Consider the following 25,709-nt stretch of genomic DNA (forward strand, 5'->3'; position numbering starts at 1 on the left):
TCCTTGGAACTTCTCTGCTACTGACTTTCTGAGCCAAGTCATTAAGATTTAGTAAGTGTAACACAAGAAGGCACATACAAACAAACAATCTGTGAAATGGGGAAAAGACTGCAGTGCAAAGGGATTCCTGCTGGAATCAGGGCAGCCACACTCACACACACACACACACTGGCATCCTTCAGATCCTGCTTTCTGGCCTTCCTCTGCACCTTACTAACTTGCTGTATTATCTCTCTCATCACTATTCCCCTGAGCTGCTGCCTCCATTCCTTTGTTTCTGTCAGCCTTTATGGCACTGTCTACGAATTTGTCTAGAATCGTGGCTTCAGCAGCAGCTTGACAGGCAGTCAAAGAAGTAGGATTTATTTCCCCATCATTTTGCTGCCAGGGAACATGCTGGAAGGAATGCAGCAGCACTGCACATGTGTGCCAGGTGTGGCTGAGTCTGAAACACGGGGGCCCTGGGAGTGGCACCCTCTGTGCTAAAACAGATTGTCCCATCCTCATCCCATCACAAACACCTGCCTCAACAGAGGTACAGTCCCATTCCTTTATTTGCCAAGTCTTTTATACACAGTCTTGAGATGGCTTTTCAAAGAACTCATCTGGATGCAAAATAATCTCAGAAAATACATAAAATCTTCAAATTACAGTCAAAACTGATTTATAGATTAAGGACATATTTATATGTCCTTAAATCCCAAAGGAAAACAAAATCCTGACATAGCTCTCTACTCCAGTGGATGAACCTGACCCAGGCAAAATGTAACTTCATAGTCTGATTTAAGCTTTAGGTAAAACTCACCAAATACTGAAAAGATTCCCATCTTAATCTCTAGTATTTCCTTTTTCCTCTGCACATACAATTTGTGAAAAGAGAAGGCACAGCCAATGTTACAATGGTAAGAGTACAATACCATGAGGGAGCTGGGCAGCAGAAATTCCTGTTCTGACATCACCTTCAGGCATTTAAAAAATAACTTTGAGACAAAAAAAAATATTTAAGTCTGATCTTAAAACTGCTTACATTACAAACAGAACAAGATCCAATTTTTTCCATAAAACACTTATTCAACGACTCTGTTCAGCCCTCCCCTCTCTTCCCAAAGCCACATGAAGTCTGAAATACAAGTCTATTGTGGCGGCTTTGTATGGGAGGCACTCACAGAAGTGATGAGCCACGAGAAGTGTCCTAAAAGTTTTGTTCTGATTATTATTACTCTTTCTTTTGGTTACTGTTAAAATTTTTTCTTTACACCTTTGTAAAGTTTTAGTTTTCTCCTAATCCTATATCAAGGAAATGAATTAATAAATACACTAGTGATTAACCATCACCAAACCCACCACACTCATTAGTACATTAAGAGAGCAGTCTCAAATTAACAAAGCAAACCCACTGCAGTTATTTAAGTGGAGAATTCACCCTGTGTATCTGCAGCACCCTCTTTACCCTGCAGTGATGCCACGGTGCCTTTGTGTCTCGGAGCTGTGGGGAGTTAAAAATCAGCACGAGGGACAGGGGCTGATGGTGTGCCAGTGTACAAAGCAGGAATTCAATAACAAGCTGCACAGACAGTGGCCTTTTATCAGCACATTCCGCAGTGGTGGTGGCTCCACGTCAATGCTGGCCCCAGTGTGTCACTGCAGAGTGCCACCGAGTGTTTTCCCCACGGGCAAGCCACTATTATTGACTCCCCCCATTAACATGGAGGGTGGATATACATTTATTGAAGGTTCTAATGGAAGGCTGAGGGACTCCTATCCTGAGGCCAGAGCAGAAAGACAGCCTATCACTTCATGTAATGGTAGCCCATGTGTGACAGACCTGACCTACATTTCCCCCCTTTCTTTCTCACAACAGCCTGTCACTGTTTTAAGAAGCTATTTTCTGAGAGCTATAAAAAGGAATGCGTGCTAGAGCTGCCTAGTTAATATGTTATATTGAAATATTATTTACAAACCTGCTTCAGAAAGGCTACTTTAGACTGTGGATGAATTATGAACGCTACCTAACACCCACAACGGAAAAGAATGTGTCCTAATGGTTCTGGTTATAAATCCATACACAAAGAACACTAGGCGTAGATGGTTTAATGCCTACATCTAAATAACTGCAACAAAATGGAGCATAAAACTTAAAATTAAGAACAATTAATGAAGCTACCTTCATAAAATAAAAAGGGCTAAGGTCTGCAATCAGTATCAATTCCCTAATTCAAACTATCAGGAAGAATGCCCCCTAACGTTTTGTTGGAAGCCATTCTGTGTTTGCAGCAGCTGATGTATGTGTAGCTCAAGCTATAAATAATGGATCCACGTCTGAAAGTAGGACAAGAGTGAAAGAAACATTCCGTTCGGCGTTTTAAAACACCATCTCACTACCACTCCCAGCCCCTGCTTCTCTAAAGAGCTGCTGCCACTGCAGCACTCCTTGGCAGGAACCTACCACGCTGCTGCAGGTCATACTCTTTTTTTGTCTCCTCGTTGCCCAGAATTTTCCACGCCTGATGGATCTCGATGAACCGCTGCACGCGCTCCTCTGCCGCCGCCGCCGCCACGTCTGCCTCCTGTTTGTCAGGGTGATACTGCCAACCAAAAAGAACAGGCACAAAAGGGTCGGGGTGGGAGAGGAGCCGTCAGTACTGCAGCTGATACTCAGCTAGGAGGACAGAGCAAAGGAGGTCTAAGCTGGGGAGCCACAGGAAGGGAGGTGACGATGCTGGGCACAAGAGGAACCTGCCAATTTAATTATCCCACTGGAATGGCAGCAGAGCCACCAGTGGCACGAGTGTCACCGTGTGCACTGACGGCATTTTCTGGATAATTTGCTGATGGAATCACTGGCCTTATGGACAATTTACCTAGAGAGTGACTAGCACAAACAGAAACAGGTACATGCAGGGACAAGAGGAGGTGCTGGAGGTGCTGGTGGCTCTCGTGACACTCCACAGGGCTAAACATGTTTAAACACAAACATAACCACAGATTTAAAATTAAAAAATACAAATTACAAAATATTTGAACAGAAACACAGATTTAAATATAAGCACCAATCACTGGCCTTATGGACACTTTATCTAAAGAGTGACTAGCACAAACAGAAATTAAGTACATGCAGGGAACCACCATACAGGGACAAGAGGAGGTGCTGGCAGCTCTCATGACACTCCACTGAGCTAAACATATTTAAACACAAACATAAACACAGATTTAAAATTAAAAAAAAAAATTATTTAAACACAAACACAGATGTAAACATAAGCACCAATCACTGGCCTTATGGACAATAATTTACCTTAGAGCATCTAAAACCACAGATTTAAAATTAAAAAATGAAAATTAAAAATTATTTGAACATAAAAACAGCTTTAAACATAAGCACCAATCAGTGGCCTTATGGACAATTTACCTAGAGAGTGACTAGCACAAACAGAAATAGGTACAGGGACCATGACACAGGGACAAGAGGAGGTGCTGGCAGCTCTCAAGACACTCCACAGAGCTAAACATATTTAAACACAAACATAAGCACAGATTTAAATTTTTTTTAAAAATTTAAAAATATTTAAACATAAACAGAGATTTAAATATAAGCACCAATGTTTAGTTAAAGCTATTACAGATAAATTGAATGCTGCGTTACATGTGCCTAGCTTTTTTATGATTTAAATGGTAAATAAAATATACATGATCAAATATAATTTATACTACATGTACTTCTACTTTTGAAAATATGCCTGAACATCTTTAATTTCTTCCAGTTCAGTGAATCAATAGCCCTTCCAAATACTTAAAATCATGGATCACTGGCTACAAAATTGTGTCATTTTAGTTAAGAAATGATTATTCAAGGACATGGTTATTCAAGAAATCCCACGTTAAACAGGCAATAATAATTAAAATTAACACATTTTCTTTCTCATTTGTGCAGAGCAGAGCATTCTGACTTGAGTGGTTCCAATGTCTACTGAAAAGGAACCCTCAAAGCTCCATCTTCCTGTAGCTTTAATTCATCTCCAGTAATCTCTTTTCCTGCTATTTTAAATTGCTCAGTAGATGTGATGGAGCAACAGGAAACAGCATTTAACTTGAGAAAGTTCCCATATAATCAGGCCTTTCAGCTGATAACTGTGTCACAGACCAAGTTTTATTCTGGAGCTTTAAGTGCCCTTTATACCAACATCAGCTGGGACACTGAAATGCGAAGCGGATTTTAAGATGTACAACACCTTTTCTGTAAGTGATTAAGCAGATTTCTCTCTGAGTTTATAATTAATTTTGGAAAGAAAAGAATACTAGTAAGGTGTGTAGTTGACAAAATCCCAAATGTAAAGGAGCACTTCTCCTGCAGTCTGTTTGCTCACTGATGGATCTGTCACTGGCACTGATGGGTGTTACCCACACAAATCCCCTGTGCAACAGCAGGGAGCAAAATGCTTCCACCTCAGGTTTTTTCACTGGTGCTTTTCAGTGGTGTCTTTTCACTGTGCTTTTGTTTGTACATATGTGAGGTTGGAGGTACATCCACACAAGTGGGTGTACCTCCAGCCTCACACATGTACAAAATCCTGGTTTTGTTCCACTTGAAGTCCCCTCTGCATTCAAGACTGAAGACTATCTTACAACTTGCTGAAAATACAGCTGAAGAACAGTTGTGATCCATAAAGATTCATCCCTTTTATATCTCCTCAGCTGAAGATGACAAAATTCTAAGGTGCAAACAAAACCAAAAAAAGTTGGTCATTGCATGAAGTCATTGTATTCTATATAGACAACTGCTAGATATTTGGATTGGCCACACCTTCTCAGATCAGTTTCTTAGAAATACACAGAAATATTACTGACTGACTGCCCAAAGCAGAGCTAAACACTGGCTTCTCTCCTGCCAACAATGTTGAGGAAACACTCCCACAAAACTGGTGACACTTTCCCTTTGCTGCACCAAAACCTTGTCTGATTGAGAAATGATTCTGAACTATATTGGAACAGCCAAATACAGCAAGCCATACACCACAAAAGTACTGTGGGAAAATAATAATAATCAATGCAGGAAACACTACTCTGTTCATTTCTTCAATAATGCAGAAAATTAATTATTCTTCAGGTTAATCACATAGCCCTCAACACCTTTCCTGCAGATTTGGAAACTTTAGTTTCTGCAGCATATGCAATTTTTATGTTAGAAAGACTACAATTCCATCATCTCCATCGTAGGGGACCTACTCATTAAAATAGGCATCTATATCTATTTTTTTCCTCTCCATTTGGGTCTCCATGCCTTCTGAACCTATTTGCTCCTTCCCCTCTTGGCCTTTTTCCTCTATTATCACCTAATGCCTTTAGCAAACTACATCTACACTAATAAAAATCCTCAAACATCAGTTCTTTTATTCTAATACTCCTCTTCTTCTTCTTTTTTATTCCAGTGACCCCATTTCAACTGGGTTTATGTACTTATTGTTATGCTCTTACTGACTTATTTTCCCACTCTCTAGTTTGTTAATCCAAATCCAGGAATTTGTCTGTAGCAAAAACCCACTCTTGATTCAATGCCCTGCTCTTCCCTCTCCAAGAGACCAAACAAGGTGTCCTGTCTCCAGTTGTTTTAGACTCTCTTCAGCCACTCAGACACAGAGGACACTTGAGAAAAGTACTGGAAGTTCAGAGGGAGCACTCTGATGTCAATACTTCACAGAATTCCCAGAATCACTGGGTTGGAAGAGACCTCCAAGACAATCGAGTCCAACCCAGCCCCAGCACCTCAGCTGAACCCTGGCCCCCAGTGCCACATCCAGGCTTTGTTAAACTCTCCCAGGGATGGGCTGCACCACCTCCCTGGGCAGACATTCCAGAACTTCATCACCCTTTCTGGAAAAAACTTTTCCCTTCAGACATAAATCATACACTTCTTTGGGACCTCCCCTCACTCCTAGTTACCAGATCCTTGTCTGATCCTGCTCCCTCTCCAGAGGAGCTGCCTGCAGAAGCAGAGCTGGGGGTTTGGTTTTGTACTGCAGGAGGTGAAATATGATGGATTTTGGTGATCTCCTCCTCCCCATTCATTGTCATGGTTTTGCATGGGAGACATTTTTATGCATGGGATGCAGTGAGAAGTATGATTTCCATCCAAATATGAATTACCTTTTTTAAAAAAAAAAAACAGTTTTCACAACCTACACTACAAGACCTTCTGGAAGGTGTAAAAAGATGCATATTTATATTAAATAATAAGCACTGATGAAAAGCAATTATTTATAGTGAGGACCAGCTGAATCCAGCTCAGTGGGACTTTTACAGGTCTGAGTTTTACACTGGATTTGTAATCTCCTCCGAAACTGTGGAATACACAACTTAATGTGACCACTTAATGTGGACAAATTTTACTCACAGCTGCTTTTCCACATGCCAGATTGAAAAGGCTGGTTATTTAGAAAAGGGTTAAAAAGTGCTAGCCCTTCTTATTTAGTAATTAATACATTACTATGGCTATTTTGCCTTGTGTATAAAGGGTATTCACTCCCAAAACCAAAAGATGCACCACATCCCTAATTTCCTACATCAAACCAGGAGGCTTCATCTTCTACGAAAGCTACTACTGCTTCCGAATTTTAAATCACTTTTTTTGTAGGCAAAATAAATCTACTACAGCGTATTTTCACAGATAACTGTAAAAGACTCCTCCCTACTGAAATTACAAAACTGTTAAGTAAGCCACTTAAAATGTAAACTTGTTTTTTTTCTGGCTGAGGAAACTGAAGAGAAATCAGTCCTTTTTTTTTTTTTCCAGGATCAAACTAAGGAGTACTCTCTACCTTCTACAGCTTTGTCTTTCCTACTTTCCAATATTTTCTGCAAAGTTGTCAAGCTTTTGCAGAAAACTTCAGCAGAAAATAAAAAGTAATATAAAAAGGACGAATCAAAGGCAGCTCCATTAAATTCTTGACCTTCTCTTCTGAGACAACTATTTTGGAGAAATATTTTCAGATTTTTGAATTTTTATTATACACCATTTTAATTTTTTTCCCCATAGAGGAAACCATTTTTAAGGTTTTAATATTCAAAAGTAATGACAGGCATAGAACAATGATGAAACCACCAGAGCTCAAAAATTAAAGTTAGATTATTCTGGACTTACTATCAGGAGTCATTAAGTAACCATTAAGTAGTGAGTAAAACCAACACTTATAGCACAGTAAATTTCGAAACCACCTGATTTATTAAAGATTTTAAACTCTGAAATCATCTACAGTCTCATGGAGTCACCTTGCTAAAAGGAACTGACAAGTTGAGACAAGCCTTGAATTCCTGCTTTATTTCCATAGGGGATGTGTGCCTATATTTGAATAAGGGATATATTTAAAGCTGGAGATGTGCCCTGAGTAAACCAAGTAGTAGGATTTTACCAGAGGATTACTCAGATGCACCAAGTACTTCTACCTCTGAAAGAAAGACATCTAAAGACTAAACCTGACCTTTAAATAAGAGCATAGATAGAAGATAGAATATTAACATCTCCAATTAACTAAGTAGCTCAGCATTCTTATCCCTTTCTCTATATTGGGCATAGAGTAGTAGTTGCAGTGTTTTTATAGCTAGACATTATTTTATCCAGTGCAGTGAGAATGCATCATTTCCATCCAACTATGAATTACCTTTTTTAAAAAAACCCCAATTTTCACAACCTACACTACAACACCTTCTGGAATGTGTAAAAAAGATGTGTATTTATATTAAAAAATAAGCACTGATGAAAGACACTCAGCAACGGTCAGGGAAGAGAAATTCAATCCAAACTTGACAAAGAGAACACAAGGTCCATTTCTGATGAATGAAAGAACTGAATTAAAACCACAAACAGAAGAGATCCAAGCCACACAAACCTGGTGTGCAAAGGGCTGGATGGACTAACAGGGCAGAGGTGGAAGTGGCCCTGGATGAACACAGGATGAGAGCAGGACACAGCACTGACAGCCCTGTCCTGGCGCAGCGAGCTGGACACTGCTGCTGGAACAGAGAATGAGGATGGGCAAAACATTGGAAGCAGCTGGATGAAGAGAGAAACCCAAGCCATTATTTCCCAGCCACATGGCCAGACTCATGGCTGGGAATCCAAGAGGATGAAACTTTGACTCCTCATGAGAACTGCACAGATTAATACCAAGCAGATTTGAAACACATTATCAGTATGAGGGGGTTCAATCTATTTATTCTTTTATCAAAGCTCAATATCCAACAGGCGATACAGTCAAATTTCAGAATCTGAACTTCTGCCCCTCACAGTATTAAGTCCAAACTGTTATTTTATTTATAGTATCCTACGGCAAAAAAAAAAAAATAGTCAAAATGGGTTTAAGCAAGCCTCACGCAAACAACCTTGCTCTGTACAAAATTAAACAAACAATCATGGTGCACTTAGACAAAATGAACAAATCAGTACCAGTGTGTCCCTTGCAATGCAATGAAGTTCATCCTTTTAACAAAGCAGCAAGATCAAAATGCAGAAATGAATGTGAACATAAAAATACCGAAATTGGGAGCTAAGTTTAAAAACATTTGTCATGCTTTATTCTATGTGTACACATTATCAACTGTAATTGTCATTACCTACAGGTTAAGCAAATGAAGTCAGGACAAAACCTGTCAAGTGTTCTCATCTGACACATTCATAGGTCGATGTGAATCTGTCTGTACGTCACAGAGCCCATCATAACACTTCACATCACATTAAAAAGAAGCTGCAAGACAGTCAGCATTAAGCAGAAAAATATTAACTGGCTATTTCCTATTTAACTTCTGACTGAGGCTGAATTCTTGTTACATTTCCCTGCCTTAGGAAAAAAAAAAAAAAAACTCAGTAAATTTAATGCCAGCCTGTTCTTAAGAGGAAACTCCTTTGCCCCTGCTTACAATATATGTAGTAAATACCACATTTTACTGGGACTTGCCAATAAATCTCACCCCCTGACACAGTGTCTGTTCATACTCAGTTTTTGGCTGCTCTGCCACAAATGCCAACAAAGGGACCAATTAATGAAAACTTTCTTGATACATTCCCAGTGGATGAATGTCCGCCTTGCAGAAGGTACCTTGACAACATCCATCTCACACAGGCCAAATGGTTGCTCTGTGGTAGCAATTAAGACACCACCAGCCTTGGCTAGATTTAAACCAACAACCAAATCTGTGTAGGCCTGAACAAATGCTCATAGAAATCTGGAGAAATTAACTGCTAAACAAGGGCTGGACTGGGTCATATAATTGCATCCATTTCTCTAGTTATTTACAGACCATGAGGACACATTTTAGTAAGAAAGCAATTACAATTCCTAAAATAAAATCTCTCAATCTGGATACAATATGTAAGCCACATCTATAAATACCTAAGAAATCAACAAATATTTAAAATTATTTCAAAAATAAAAATATTATGGTAGGCTGACATTCCCTTTGTACTCAGTTTTTTTCTCTCTCTCAACAAAAAGACTGTGTTCAGTCTTCGTCTTCACATAGCTTTGGCATCATTTTTGGACAATTAAGCTTAGTGCAGCATTCCTCCTATTTCTAAAATTAAATTTGGAGATAAGAGTTTTGTTGCTTTGATCCAGAAGTGCTCATCAGAGGGTCTCTTGCTGCAGACTGTGAGCAGGAGAGATCAGTGTGAGAGCTGCTGGGAGCACCCTACCTCCACTGCAAAGTTCAGAATGATTTTGGGGTTTTTTTTATGCAGGGTACCCCCCCCGAAATCTCTGTCCTCAGACAGTTTTAAAATGTGGCTGATGCAGGCCCCCAGCCCTCATGAACAAGTAATTCTGCTTCTATTGGTCTCAGGGCTCAATAAATTAATGTTTAAAGCTATCCAAGACACTGAACTTCTGCATCTGAAACACTACCAGCTAAGTTTAACACAGTGTAGGAGAGTGGGCTCCACTCATCACCCCAAATCCTGCCAGGACTGAACATTTCCAGTCCTGAACTGCCAATATAGAGCATGTAGCAATATTTTCAATCAAATTACGCAGCATCTCTTGAAAGTTCCAGATCAGCTGATAAAGCACCAACATGTAAAGCTGAGCAGTCTCCCTGCTGGACACAGCACAGAGAAGGAACCATAAAATGCAATTACAACACTCTGAGAGCACTGTAATTACATTCAAAGTTAACACTTTGGCTAATTTTATCTCCATCATCCCCCTGAACACTTTCAAATCCCCATGAGCCAGTACCAGAATTAACACCCAGATCTGCTATTATATATTTATATAGATATATTATATATATATTAATTATATATATATTTATTATATATATATATTACATATGTTATGTTATATGTATTATATATGTATGAAATCTATTATACACATCATGCATATATTATACATATAATACATATTTTATATATAATATATATTTTATATATTATATTTTTGCCATGCCATAGGTGAGCACCCAAGCCTCCAAATGAGCATTTGCTCTGGCTGAGGGCAGGGTACGCACAGCACAGGCTGGCTGCTGTGCTCTAGGGCCCAACTGTTCTCCTTGCACAATCCATTCTGGGATGGGTTTTAAATCAGAGCACAGGCCAAATGACCAGTTCATTTATTAAACTGGAATTTGAACTTTTGGGTAGTAAAATTTAAGAAAAGCACAGGGAAAAAAGTGACAAACGTGCACTTGGCCCCCACCCTGTGGCACTCACTGAAAGGTCACAGAAGAAGCAATTTTCCAACTTCACCAGCTGAACTTATGAAATTAGGAAAGGGGAAAAAAATTCACGATTTTTCACACAAAGAAAAGAGAGGTTATTTACTCAATAAAAGTATTCTGAAACAGGAAGATGTTTATCTCAGTAAAACAAAAAAGGCTAAACTGCAGGAGAAAATTAGTTCATTTTGAAAAAATCTTTAATTTAACCATGTAAACATTAAGCTTCTGTAATTGCAGGAGGAACTTCTGAATGAAGAATGTGAATTAATTACCAATGTATTTGTACAAATGAATGGGGAAAAAACCCACTAACTAAATAATTGTGGCATCCTACTTTCCTAGACTCAAAGTGCTTTTCAACTCAGAATGAATTAAGTTTCACCTGAAAAACTCTCGAGCCCTGCTGTGCAATCCAAAACCAGTTGGGGTGGAACCCTGGAGCACTCTGGTGCTCTTTACTTAGAATTCTTTTGCAGGAGCCACCAGGAAATCTTACTGCCCTAGTGTTTCTCTCTTACTACACAGTTTTATTAAAAAAAAAAATCTACCTATTTGTAGATCAGCTCTTCCATTAAAAAATACCGGAGCAAACAGAAGGCTACATTGCTTCAGAGCAAGACATGGACAAAAAACAGGGCTGAGAATTTGATATGTGCTCCTTCTGCAAAGGATGGAGCTGCCCCCAAGGTTGCAGCGGGAAGGGAAATATTTCAGCAATGAAGATTTCCTTCCCTGGCTTTTCCACAGGCCTGTTTTGCATATAAAGGTCTTGTACAGTTGCCACCCTGAGACAACATCACAGTGGCCTACATGGTCCATCAGGTACTAATTAGGGAGCATGTTCTGTCAACACTTTCTTGCTCTTCTTCCATTAATTGATCATCCTGCCCAATTAATACAATGCAGCTCCGTTCTGGAATCCTTGAGATCCTTTACTTGGGATGCAAGTAAAGGATGCAAGTAAAGAAAGCAAGGATGAAGGCGAAAACACCCTCCCAAAAGGGTCACAAGGTAACTGCACTCGTCCAAGACCTGGAGTGACAATATCTGAGCTGAAAGGTTAATTATGTTCTTACCAACTTTCTCTTGAGCCTAAGATTGTTTTTCATCTAAGAATAAAGACTAAGAGAAAAAAAAAAAAAAGCCCCAAACCTATAACAGGCTATATTATGTTTAGATATGGTGACAGCTTATGAAAAGTAAGGGCTGCAGAACTAAACTCACTTGGCCATTAACAGCATATTTATCGTCAGAATGTGTGTGGTTAATGTTTATCACTGTTGGGTACCACAGGCCAGAAAAGAAGTCAGGGACACACTCCATCCATGCACACAGGCCAGGTGCCCCACAGCCAGCGCCACCAGAAATCAGCATTTCATAAAAACTGCGAGGAATCAAACACGTTTTCTCCATTGATGAAACTGCACCGAAGACACCAAAGATAAAAACCCAAGGACAAAGCAGCTGCCAAATACAACACGCTACTGCCACCTAATGCTAAGCAGGGCACAGCAAAGCCTGGCTTTGTTCCTCTGCACCACCCGGGCCAGAGCCAGCCACGAAGTTTCCTGATGTTCTTCAATATTTGTCTCATCCCCTACGGCCTTCCTAAACTGATCTGCTGGGATCGCAGCTTTTCTTGTACACGAAGCAAGAAAAAATAGGGGAAAAAAAAAGAAAAAAAAAAGATAAAAAGAAAAATAAAGAAAAAAAGAAAAAAGAAAGAAAAAAAAACCCAAAAAAGATAAAAGAGAGGAGGGCTGTTTTCTCAGAACAGCACAAAACAAGATGACTTGGAAGATGCTTCCTGTATTTCACTGATGTCGCAAGGCACTCTCGCCAAAATGTGGAACTTGTTCACTTCCATGGAAAGGACGATGCCAGGTCTTAAACTTGCCTTCCTAGTCCACAATCAGTGCTTCCAACATGCTCACTCATTTGGCAGAAGTTAGCAGAGAACATGAAGGAGTCTCTTCTTCCACTTGCAAAGAGGTGAACCAGAAAGTGAGGAGCTCCCTGTGACATTCAATCTTTTCACAGAGATTCAAACTTCCCCCAAGGACGTCTGTCCAAAGCCAGCTGGACAAAAGAGCAAGGAATTTATCTACTTGATTCATTACTTCACTCCACCTCTTTTTCCTTTCTTCCCCCAAACACAAACAACCTTTAAGCTTTTGAACAACTTTTGCCTTGCCCTACCTGATCTTGTTATTAGCCTTGACACTAATTACAGCCTGCACTGCCCATCTCCAGGATGATTCTTTCTCATGGGAAATGTTCCTCATTTGGGGAAAAGATAAAAGATGACCATTTCATTTTCCCTCTCATCTCTTAGAACGTACCCATTCTATGATTTCTTTTGAACATTTCTCATTGATCAGCTGGTGGAAATTGTGTCCAATCTTGTCCTTTCTTCCTCCTTATAATCTGCCATGATCAAAACTGTTCTGCAAGTATCAATCTTTCCACACAATCTTCCACTGTTTGCATATTTTACACACATTATTCACCTTTTCCATAACCTTCTGGCCAGAAATTACCACTGTTACACACAACGTCCAGCACAGCACACCTACACCTTTGTCTGAGACAAATAAAATCCAGCCAGAATTTAAAAAAAAAAAAAAAAAAAAAATTAAATGTGCAACAGGTATACAAAGAACACAAAATGCATGTTCACTGACAGCTGCACAGTGAAAACACAGGATAGGACTATCAATCCAGTGCAGCAAACTCTTGAAAATTACTGGAGTCCTCAAAGTGCAATTAAAAAAACCACAGACTAAATTACAGTGTCACAAACTCATTTATTTCCACGCTGAGTTTCTTTTTTTGAAGGTATCTTGCTTAAACATATTTAAAATGCAATTGCTTTTCTCATGGTACTGCAGCACCACCCTGCCACTCTGAATTTCCACACTCTGTACTGGTCTAACTGGTGACAGTGGCTCTCCTCTCTGTCCTAGGCAACACTCCATGAATCCTTTTCTACTTTAGAGCCCTTCAGAGTAAAAAAATCAAGTGTAAAAGTTTCAGTTTATATTGATGGAAAAGAATACAAACTGTTATTGGTATAAACAAAAGCAAACAATTCTTTGGCTAATGAAAATGAGAAGAAAAACCAGAAGCTCTGGTTACCAAAAGGCACATTTTTAGAAACAGACTCCCTTTCATTTTCTTCTCTTTCCATGGCTCCTTACTTTCCTATGAAAAGTGACCCAAGAGCCTCAAGAGGTACTTCAAAAAGCCTTTTGAAAACTACACTATATAGCAGGAGAAGAAAAAAAAACAGAAAAGCCATCAAAACCTAGCAAAGGAATGAAGGGGAAAAAAACCACTTAAATTTACAGTAGTACAAAGGTAAAAATAGAAAGGGAATTCTATTTTTTTCTAAATTTCTGGCTCCTATGCTCACAATTTATGCCAATAATATCACATTGAACAATGTTCTGTTGTTTAGGCATGGATTATTGTGGCACTCATCATATAGTAACTCCAGACAAACAAATGGCTAGGAAAACAGTTTAGGTAAATGCTACCTTCATGTGAAAGCAAACTCCCAAATCCTCTATTTTATTATAGAAAAATATCCCAAACAAACAAACAAACAAACAAACAAACAAACAAACAGCAACAACAAAAACCACTCCAGAAAACCAAACCAAGGAGGGTTGCTTAAACTGCTGAAAAAGTGGGGAGGAAAACCCTTCTGCAGCCACAGCTTCCCAAGGGCTGCTGAGCACACAGCACAGCTTCTGTGCTGCCCCCCTGCCCAGTCACACACTCAGTATTCCAAACCAAAGTGTCACATTCGTTTTCCAGTTCTTTTGGGACACCTGAAAACAGCCCCACAGCTTTAAGAGGTCAGATTTAAGCATAATGCAAAATAGTCCAAGTTAAAGCACAGAGCACAATTTTCTGTGTTGTCCCTCTGCCCCAGACACACAGTCAGTATTCCAAACCAAAGTATAACATGCATTGTCCGGTTCTTTTGGAATACTTGAAAACAGCCTCAGATTTAAGCATAATGCAAAATAATCCAAATCCCCAAGGCACTTCAGCTGCAGATGGAAAGCAGGCCTTGCAGAGTACAGGACTTTTAAAAAATGAGTTATTAGCAACCATAACTCCAACACAACAAGATTTTTTGTTCTCTTGAAACTATTTCTTTCAGCTTTCCCCATCTCTGAGAGCAATATAGAATCCCTACAGCGTTTGAAGCCATTTGAGATCTCAAAATAACAGGTTTGGCCCTTGTTGAATTATAACATTTAAAATGGACATAAAAAGCTACCCATTAACAGAATTTACTCAGTTGTAAAAACCAGTATTAAAAAAAAACAACAAACCCAAACCCAACAGAAAAAAACCCTAACAATAATAAATAAAAGTCAGCATTACTTCAAGAATTCATAGCCACAGTGATAGAATAATTCCAAATATAACTTATGGAATCACACACACTTAGAAATTAGCTTGTATTGGATTTATTCATAGGCTTGAAGGATGTGTTCCTACCTGGACTGATCACTAGTTTGGTGTTAATTTAACTTCTGATTTTATATTTGATATAAATTTCTCCATTTGCAGCAAGGAAAGAACTCTGGCAGCGTGTCCCCACAAGGCTGCAGGGACACACTCTGAGGGGGACTCCAGGAAATCACACATGCACAGAGTATTCTGCTCACTCACCAGAATTCACCACTGACCTTTGGGACACTGGTGTTTAATAAGACTCTACCTAGGCAGTCTCAGCCTTCACAGAACTGCCCCATTTCAGAAAGGAACAGTCAAGAGAAGGAGATGGAAAGGTGAAGTCAAAGCTTAGCACAGGTCAGCAATAAGGAATAATCCAAGGTTTTCATCCCTTGAGTTTCAACAGCAACATTTCCAGTGTGGGATTTAACCCTTTTCTAACCCAGAGATGGGACAACTGAGAGGTGTTTAAAAAACTTTAACTTCATTTTCAGTCTCATGTGAAGCAGGAGATAATACAGATGTTATAATTCACGTCATCACAATCAGAAGCCAATTAGTTCCTAATTACAAAACACTGTAAGTGTTTTTTGGCCTATCAGCTTTAGCCACACCATGCTGTAAATGCCTTAAAGCCAATTATCTAAAATGCATCTTTCAATAGTTCTGTTTCTCCCAAAGTATCTGGTCTTATTTGCAAGGCCATCCTTTGAAGCTTGTTTCTGTTCCCATTTCTCTCTCAGCAATGCCTGTCCTATTCCATGGCATTTCTAAGTCAGCATTTCTGTCTCAAAGTTTGCATACAGATGCACACTGTGTGAGCCTTCTGTCAGGCTTTGAGAATTCTCTACAAACCCATTTCCCACATTCCAGGAGCCAGAGTTTCACTGGGAGAACCCTCCCAAGCCCATCCTTGGCACTGCCAGCCCTGGATTGCTCGGACAGAAGGCAAGTAAGAGAGCAGCTCCTGCTCAGCCTCTCCTCAAACACCTCATGAGTTACAATCTAATGTCCTGCCAAGCGAAGAAAAATGTTTAGCTAAGATGCTGCTCAGCAAACTCATTCATCTGTACCTTCCCTGACTATGGACGTTCTTAGGTCATAAATCCAAGCAAAACAGACTGAATATTTTATTTACTATTGATAATTTAGTAGGAATAACAATGAAGGGTCAAGTTTGACAACACTCAGTCAATAGCTGACTACGGACTTTTCAGCCTTGAAACATCACTTTTAATGTACTGAAAATTAAATGACAGAGTTTATCCAAATGACTGGCAGAGCACAAAAAGTTGAACTTTTTTTCTATAGCAATAAGCTACCCACAAAGTATCCTACAAGGCAAGCCTTCAGGTACATGAACTCACTTCTGCACTAAATCAGCTCGAATGAGCTCATGTCTGCTGAGCATTTGAGCTCAATGGGAGATGGGGAAGCATTTGTGATGCAGTGAGGCAAGGAAAAGGTGGAGGGTGGGACAGTTACATCATTCAGATGGGGATTTCCTGACTCTAACATGTGAAAAGATGAAGGAAAAGGAACATGAGAATGTGTTGCTTAAACAACAAAATAATTTTATTATGTATTTCAAACAGAAGACAAAATTAGACACAGACTATTTATTTAAATAATAAAAACCCCAACAAGTCCCCAAAACACTGAATTTTACAGGTTAGTACATCACAGGACAATATTTGAAAAAATGTAATAACTATTTGAGATTCAACACAAACATGGTCAATTTTGCTTAACAGCCATAAGAGATCCTTATATAAACACAGCCACTGCAACATGATTGATTCCAGCCTGAACTTTTTTATCACCCTTCAGACCATTGTTCTGGACTTAGAGCTTCTTTAAATAATTGACCTAGTGCTTAAAATTTCTGAACCGGACACCTGAATGCATGGTCTGATCTGGAAATGCTAAACAGCTCAAGGTACTCTTGACTGTGGCTGCTCAAACATCAGAACAATCAGAACATTTATGACGTGAAAGCATTATGCTGCTCTTTGTAGCCTCCTTCGTTGTGCTTTAGTTCATATATTTTGCTATGTGATTTTCATTTCAACATCTCACATTAGAAATGAGATTAAAAGCACGCTGCACAATATAAAATTACTTAAACATGTCTTCAAAATGCTGAAAGAACACTTGTAAATATTAAAGAAAACTTTATGGCATTTAATAAGCTACTAAAGATTTTATTTTTGATCAGAATTTTAATTTTATACTGATTCAGGACATAGTGAATATTTATGAGTATTGAACACCTTTCACAAAAAATCTACCAAGCACAGTATAGATCCTTTATTTAGTATATGTTACAATGAATTACTTAGATAATTAGGGCACAAAGTGCTCAAGAGAGGCATCAGATGCCTCTGCAGAGCACAAATTACATCAGAGGCCAAGCACATCCTGGCCAAATCTCCCATTTCCATTGCCTGGTGCCCATTCTGTTGTGTATGGGCCATAAATCTACAGAGGATGAGGTACCAGAAACTGCTCATTATAACAAATGAAGTGTGGACAATAACCCTGTAAGTAAAAAGATTAAATTTAGAAATAACTTTTGAAACTAGCATTACTTTCACAACCTGAGTAAGCAATGCACTATTTACTTGTTGGCTTATTTGGTTCTCACGTTCTATGTAAGTTAAAGACAAAACTTCTTGTGTAGGGATATTCACACCCCAGCCACTTGCTAAAATTCACCTGCATCTTGAAAAAATCATGACACATTACAATGTGAACCAAACAAAAACCAACAGCAGAGTCAGGTGAATAAATCACACAACTCATAGTTTAAACAGCAGCACCAGGATCATGATCTGGCTAATGAAGCTGTTTGAATTAGTGACTACTCTTAACACGGAGCTTCACTTGGTACTACCCAGACTGGGAATCAACTTCTCAAGTTGAAAATATGCCCCCTTCTTTTTATTCAAGTGGAAATTAGTAAATCACATGTAGAGAACAGCTCAGAGTAAATTTACCTTGAGCACTGAAACAATAGTCCTTTGTATTAAACTTGATGCTTATCTTTCTCTCTGTAGCTGTTGGATTAACTCCACTGAACTTGCTCTGTTTATATTGTCAAATCACAAATCCATTTTCTACCAGTCAGGTGAAGTTAGAATTAGCTAAGCACAATAGTTAAACACTTCAAACAAGTGAGCTGCTATTAAAATAAAAAATAAAAACCTGGCCAAGGAGTTTACAAAGAGGAGTACTTACACTGCCTAAATCTCACAAAAAGCATTATTATCAGACTTCCAATGTAAAACTCAAAGTGTTTTCATTTTTAAGTTTCAAATTCTCAACTTAAACTCAACATGAAGTTCCTCAGTAGGCAGGTCCTTTCAGGAGTAATACTGAATTTACCTTGCAACAAACATGAAAAGAACAATCAAAAAAAAAAAACCAAGCAGCTCTTCACATATATGACACCCCCTCCATTTCTTGTGATTGCAGAATTTAGATGAGTACAGAAATCAGTAACAGTTTTTGCTCTCCAGAAACTCATGTCTTTCCTTTAAACATGCTACATGGAATAATCTCTTCTTGAAATAATTTTGCCTCATTAAATTAAATTTCCATTAATTTCCTAATTTTCTATCGCTCAGAGTCATTCTCACCTACACCTGCTGCTCTGTTTGCAAATCTCTACTCTTTCAAACAGATCAAAGCACCTTAACACTTCGTATTTACACACACACACACCACCCCTTCTGATAAAAAAGATAATCTTTGTAACACTCTGTGTTAAGTGGCACATATTTGTAAGTGGCACATATATTTTATTTCGTTACCATATTAAAAATAAGAGCTTCTTGCTGCTGCCTGCTCAAATTACATAGATTTTCTTTAAGATTAGGGCACACATTGTAACAGCAGCATATAATTTTCTTGCACAATAATTTTTTTCCGGTTGAAAGGTATCCTATAATATCATCAGCATCAACAGGAACAGACACCTGATTTTCAGCTAGACAAAGCTTATGTGTTTGGTGACTTTCTTCCTGGTGAAAAGCAGTTTTCAGATATAAAGCAGCTACATAAAAATTCAAAAACAATCTGACAACTTATTCTTTGACAACAAAGTGCTAGACCAAAAGCAAATGCAAAAATTGTGCCAAAAATAAGATTGGGGGGGGAATGTGTATGTCCCCTGAATATCCTATTTCTGTTGCTCTAATTTTATCTTCTGTTGATTTTATACACATTTAAAAATGGAACATAAGCACTGCCCTTCCTAAAACCTGAATGGATTCCTTAAAAAAAACCAAGCACAGAGCACAAAACCCATTTATCCATTTAAGAAATCACCTTGTTGAAACTACCATGTATGTAACTGCGGATAAAGGGCTGTGGATCCCACATGTCTCAAAGCCACCAGCATGTTCTGAAGACAGAAGATTAAAGACCTACTCCTATCACTTCAACAAGATATTAATTCTCAAAATTTGCTGGATTCCTTTCAGAGAATGGGAACTACAAGTCTCCTGTGCTTCAGGAAGCATTTCAGGATGAGTTTGTAAGAGCCAGCAAAGCACTCACTTGCATTTTTTCTCCTTTGAGAATTACTGGCTGGAGCTTTGTGGCAGAGTATGAGCCTGCATACACAGAGGTTTTATTTTCTTTTAAAAAGAAGCTTTATATAGAATTGATAATGGCCTATGCATCTTGTGCCCCAAAGCCTGTCATCTTCAGCTGCTACTCATTCTTACAGTAATAGAGAATCAAGATGATCCAGGTATCAGAGTCACCTAAGTACACAAAAATTATTAAAAAAAAATTAAGTCTCAAGGAAATTTTATAAGAAGCTTAAATGATTAGAAGGTGTGGCAGGAAAAAAATCCCCAGTTTTAGCCCAAACTCATTTTCTGTATCAAATGAATACTATTCTTAAGGAGTGAACTGATATTATCTATAGGAAAGTAATTCACTTGCATACATGTTGTGACCTGACCAAATGAAAAAAATGTATTTTTAAGTGCAGTGAAGAAAAATATATTCACTGTAGTAGGGTGTCTATGTACAGTTTTGTTCTGGGTTATTAACCTTTTCCATCCTCAATTTGATAGAATTAATAAAGAGGAGTTTGGTTTTAAAAATTCACCAGTTTCAGCAAATTTGCCCTGATGAAGTCATTCTTACAAAACTACAATTCAAGCACTCTTAATTATGTACATTTTGTATTATTAAGGTCAATGCTGAGATTTAGCTGCAATTATAGTTATCTTTTGGATGACATATGGCAAGATCTCCAACTCTTTTTAGCTTTGGAAATTTTACATCTGCCTGCTCCTTCAAGATGCTAAGCATACACGTGTTGACAAATACAGAAAATAGCAGATGGCAAAAAGCAAATGCTCAACATGAAGCACTGGGGATCACTCAAAAAAGGCTTGGACTCAAGAGATTTGCCATTTTTATTTTAAAAGCAGAGTTATGTTTAAAAAGAAATTCCACCATCTCTTCTGCTTGGTGCTAAGGAACTCGTGTGATCAGAATATTCATTACAGAACCAATGTCACATTAACTGCTGGTATCCACCATGCAAGTTGCTTTGCAAACCTTTGGACTTTTAAGGCTATAAACACAGAATAAGTCTTCAGCAGATGAACTTGTGCAGCTATATAAAAACTGGAAACCATTCTGCACTGACCACACAATTTGACATGGAATCTTTTAGAGGAATCTGCTATTCCAGCTTCTAAAAAGCTGCATGTAGCTGCAAGCAGCCCTTGGCAATGGCTGTGCCACCTGTAGCACCCCGAGCAGAGAGCCCAAGGAGCAGCTGGGCACTTGGAGAGGAGAAGTTAGCACAGTCTGGGGAGCAGGAGAGTGATTTCATGTGAAAGGACACAGAAGGTAACACAACAGGTCCAGCCAGGGCTGTGCTTCTCACAGTGAGCAGTGGATGACCAGGGAACAGCACCAGGATAGAAACAACGTTCAGCAACATTCCCCTAATAAATCCAACATTTGGAAGTTCACAGCTCAGAAATCCCTGAATCACAGAGAACATTCCGTGTTAACATGCCATGGCAGACTTTCAGCAAACTCTTACAATTTTTCCAACCATGGAACCTCTCCAACTGAGGCACCTACCCACTGTAACTAAGACAAGATATGTGCTGTGCCCTCCAGTGTCTCCTACAGCCCATGGGGGTGCATAAAAACCTTGGTGGTCTCATTAGCACCATGCTTTAAGGACCCCAGAGTGACTGTGCTAGGTGCTGCATCAGGAAGGAGAGCATCAAGCAGAGCCTGTGTAGCAGTTCAGCTAAAAGAAAGATGAGCAGACAGAGAACACATGGTAACAACCACACACAGGCAGCAGATCAACCTTGGGAAAACACCCAGAAGTAAACATTCAGTAAACTTCTCTTTTTAGTCAGAGGGACTCATCACAGACACGAAAAGAAAAACAAAAAGAAGTATCTTCACTTTCTCTGCCATTTCTCACTGACTTTTCAAATAAGCAGCACTAACCAATCAGGCTGGAAATATACTATATATACATATACTATATACAGGTGCTAAAGAAATGCTTGTGTATTAAAACCATGCTTTAATCTCCTGAAACTACAGTTAAGAGATGTAGACACACAGCTGTAAACTTTGATAATTCTCGCTTCATACATCCCAAAACAATGACATGAAATATTACAATGCAGTACAGCTCCGTAACACAATTTTAAAAAACTTCACACAAGAAAGGGACTATGTAAGTTTCATTTATGTAACAGCTCTGAACAACACCCGTAATCTTAATTCCATTATCATAAATCAACTCATAGGCAAATAAATATATTAATTCCATTACAGTATTCAGTTTAAATTAGCCCAATCTGGACAGAAGAGGTATTTTACACCATGGTCCCCTGACCATCTTCATTAAGAACAGACCTTTATTAATCTTTTACTCATATTTTACCAGCAAGTCAATAGAACAAAACCATTAGGAGGTCCAAGAAAACAACAATTTCTATTCAAAATGGATCTAAGAAACTTGGCTTCCAAAGCCCTCTCCTAAGTTAGGATAGTCAAAGTTTAATAGTGAGAACCAAAGGATTTATGTCCACAATCCGCACACAAACATCTCGTCAGGTGTAGAACTTAAGACTAAGCACACCAATCAGTTTCAGGCAAAGAAGGAAGTTCACAGGAGGCACTGAGAAGGAGTACAGCAGGGGGTGCCCAGCAAATCCAGCTGAAGAATACCAAGATGTGTAAAATCGGAACATGCTGGTAAAATGACCAATCTTTAATTTTTATGGTGGTTAGAAATAAAAATTAACAACCTCCCCCCTAAACCCATGAATTTCCTTCAACTCTAACAAAACTCAGTCTCCTGGTCACTGGCATTCTATTTGCCTCCCTTAAAAATCTCAACTTATCACATTCATTTGGACACCTCAAACCACCTCAGATCTGCCATGCTCCAACAGACACCCTGCCAATACTGACAGCCTAGCTAGCAGCTTCCTCCAGAAAAGGGAGTTTTTCCTGCAAAAACTGAGTTCTGCTCATCTTTCTTCTCCTCTACCAAGTCACCAGCTTGAATAGAATTCTGTCTATCAAATTCATCTGAAAAGAGTCACCAGTACCAAAAAGGACACTCCCCTTTCCTCACAAACCCAAGCCAAAGCACTTTTTGAGCAAAATGCCTGAATCCAAGGGAGGGAATAAAACCAAATAACCAAGAATCACACAGAATAATCTGGTAAAGCTCTGAGATTCTTATGCCCATATAGCAGCAGTGCAGAAAAAAATAGGGGAATTCACAGAAAGTGAAGTCTTGATGCATGACCAAGAATACAACTCCACAAAAACTCACCAGAAGCTTTCCAATAAAATTAACATATTTTCCTCCTATTCATTTTTTATTTCATTACTGCTGACAATCAGGAAAGAAACTTCTTTTTTTTGCTTTGCATCTGGCCTTTGTGTACTCGAGGGCTGCATCTGATCAATCACAAAAACTGTAAAAACAAATCCTGCAACTGTTACTTTACTGGTTTATAGAAATGACTTTGGTGTGTTATTGGAACCCTGGTTGCTGAGAATTTCAGACTTTCTGTGCTGGCAGGCACTGACCCCCAAGAGAACACTGCATTGACCTGAGGCTGTGGAGAAGGCTTCCAAAATGGAATGACAGAACTGGGATTGTGGGTGTGGAGTTTGAATAGAAGTGTGTGATATCACAGAGTGGAAAACTCAGAGTTTAAGGGTTTAGAATACAGTAATATATATAAAACAAGATGGAAGTTTTAGTGGGGGTGGTCCTTCTTCTCCTCCTTCTTCTCCATGGGTTTGGGTGGTTTTGTGTATTGGATATTTGTGTATTTGTGTACTGGATTAGAAAGTCTGCACTGCATGGTTGATTATTGGGTTAAAAGTAAAAATAAGTAAAGTAAAAGTAAAAATAATTTGGGTGTAATTTCTTAACTGGACAGTTCATCCTTAAAAGGCCTTGCAGAGAGAGAGAGAGATACAGCTCCATTTTTAGTTTGCTAGAGTGAAGAGCTGCAGAAGTCAGGGTTTGTGAGACTGTAGAATAAGAACCAATAAACATCTGAGTCCCAACAAGAAATACCTTCTCACACATTTAATCCCGACCTTGGCACAAAAGAAGGCAGGAATCCATCAGTGTATCCTAAAGAGCAAATCCAGCCTTACCAACAGAGCAAGTTTTTGGTATTTCTGTTTCAGTTCTGCCGGGCTGTCCGAAGGTTTGGCCCCCAGGACCTTGTACCAGTCCTTCTGCTCCACCCTTTCCAGGGCCATGGCCCGATGGGTCTGCAACCCCTTCCTCAGCACTGCGTTAGAAAATCAAATCCATGAAATCACAACCTGGAAGAGAAACAGAAAAAGCAAAACAAGGATGTGGCAAACTGCAGGATCACAGAATTGACTGTTGACCTCAAGCACTTCTACACCATTGTATGAGAGCTACTGTGCAAAATAAGTTAAATTCACGTGGCCATTCCATCCCATAGCCTGTCAAATGTGAAATCTTGTGTTTCCTGTCCAGTGCTTCAGCATATCCTCTTCAGAAGCCATCCATACTTCTTTAAAAATCATTTGTATGCAAAATGAACTTTAGAAATGGCCCAGGTTACAGACACACCTTTTACACACACACCTTTTGCAACAAACTTTTGACTTTGAAGCAGTACCGTACTTAACACATGAAAACACAAAATACAGAAAAGGGTGACATTTTTAAAAAGGAGAATAAGATCAATGCAAGAAGACACAAGAAAAGGTTCGTGCTTGTTTTTACAAAATGAGTTTTTCAGAGCATGTAAACGTCTTCATCCTGCTGAGTAAGTCAACTTTCTTAAAGCAGGAGAGCACGTAAAAACAAACAAAAATGAACCAAAACGTACAAAGTTAGCACAGGTCACTACGCAAAACCTAACTAGGAGTGTGGGTTTCAATTCTGGCCATCTTTCATCAAGCTAATGACACAGAAAGAAAAAAAAAAAAAGAGAACGAAGTGTCAGTAATAGAATGGCAATGCTTGAGCTTCACGCAGATTCTGAGGTGTGCTGGAATGCCCAGCTGGCAGTAGCTGATTTACCATCCAGAGGAGAAATAACACTGCTAGTAGGCAAAAGCTTTGTAAATACACAGGCTCTATAACTGCAATTTGTGGGGGGGGAAGTTTGGTTTTTGTTTTCTTTCCCCCTGAAACTGCTTCCTGGCGACTACAGTCGTACTTCTTTCTTAACCTTCCTTTACGGGGGAAGGAAAGTACGTGTTTCAGACCCGGCAGGGGACAGCCCCACGGTGCCGGGGACAGCCCCACGGTGCCGGGGACAGCCCCACGGTGCCGTCCCGCCCGCCCCGGGCCGCGCTCTCCGGCACGGCTCCCCGCACACCCAGGGAGGCGGCCGCAGCCCGGCCCGGGGCCCCGCGGAGCGCTCCCGCCGCCCTTCCTTCCCCGCAGCTCCGCAATCCCCCCCGGTCCGGTCCGGTCCCACCCCGGTGCCCGCGGCCGCCCCGCGCTCCTACCTGCCCCGCACCGTCCATGGCAGCGCACGCCTAACTCGTCCGGCGGGAAACACCCTCCTGTTCCCCGCGGCGCTTTAGGCATTCAGCTCGGCCGGCGCCGCCTCAGCTGTTTCCAGCCGGGCAGTAGTGGCGCCGCACCGGCAGGAAGCGCGGCCCCACGCGTCTCCATGGCGACCGCGGCTCGGCCCGGCCCGGCCCCGCTCCGGCTGCCGGCGCTTCGGGGGCTCCGCTGCCCTTCCCGTTCCCCTTCGCTCGCTGCGCGCTGTGACTGCCCCACAGCCGCTCTCCCCGCAGGGACTCCGCCTCCCGAGGCGCCGGCGCTGCCACTGCCCGGCCCCGCAGGCGGAGCTCGGAGCCCGGGCTGCCGGCCTTGGGCCCAGAGTGGGGCGGGCGTTTCTGTTCGAGAGTGTTTGTGCTGAGGGAGAAGGAAGGACTTGCTGTTGGTGAAAAGAATCCAGCTCTGGAAGCAGGTTTTTAACGATGTAAAGATG

The 25,709-nt window shown here is 40.0% G+C and overlaps 1 protein-coding gene across 1 annotated transcript in view; it reads right to left on the bottom strand.

Annotated features, from left to right (window-relative positions):
* DNAJC24 (DnaJ heat shock protein family (Hsp40) member C24) overlaps positions 1-25,436 on the bottom strand; it is a 31,371-nt gene extending 5,935 nt beyond the window's left edge. Inside the window, exons 1-3 of the mRNA XM_041423290.1 lie at positions 25,219-25,436; positions 23,878-24,051; positions 2,447-2,585 (exon numbers count right to left, since the gene is read on the bottom strand). Coding sequence (XP_041279224.1) covers positions 2,447-2,585; positions 23,878-23,985 — 247 coding nt within the window. The 5' untranslated portion in view covers positions 23,986-24,051; positions 25,219-25,436. The remainder of the gene's footprint in view (positions 1-2,446; positions 2,586-23,877; positions 24,052-25,218) is intronic.
* Between the last annotated feature and the right edge of the window lie 273 nt (positions 25,437-25,709).

Source organism: Onychostruthus taczanowskii, unplaced genomic scaffold (assembly GCF_017590055.1).
Source record: "Onychostruthus taczanowskii isolate IOZ18803 unplaced genomic scaffold, ASM1759005v1 scaffold76, whole genome shotgun sequence".
NCBI classification, from domain to species: domain Eukaryota; kingdom Metazoa; phylum Chordata; class Aves; order Passeriformes; family Passeridae; genus Onychostruthus; species Onychostruthus taczanowskii.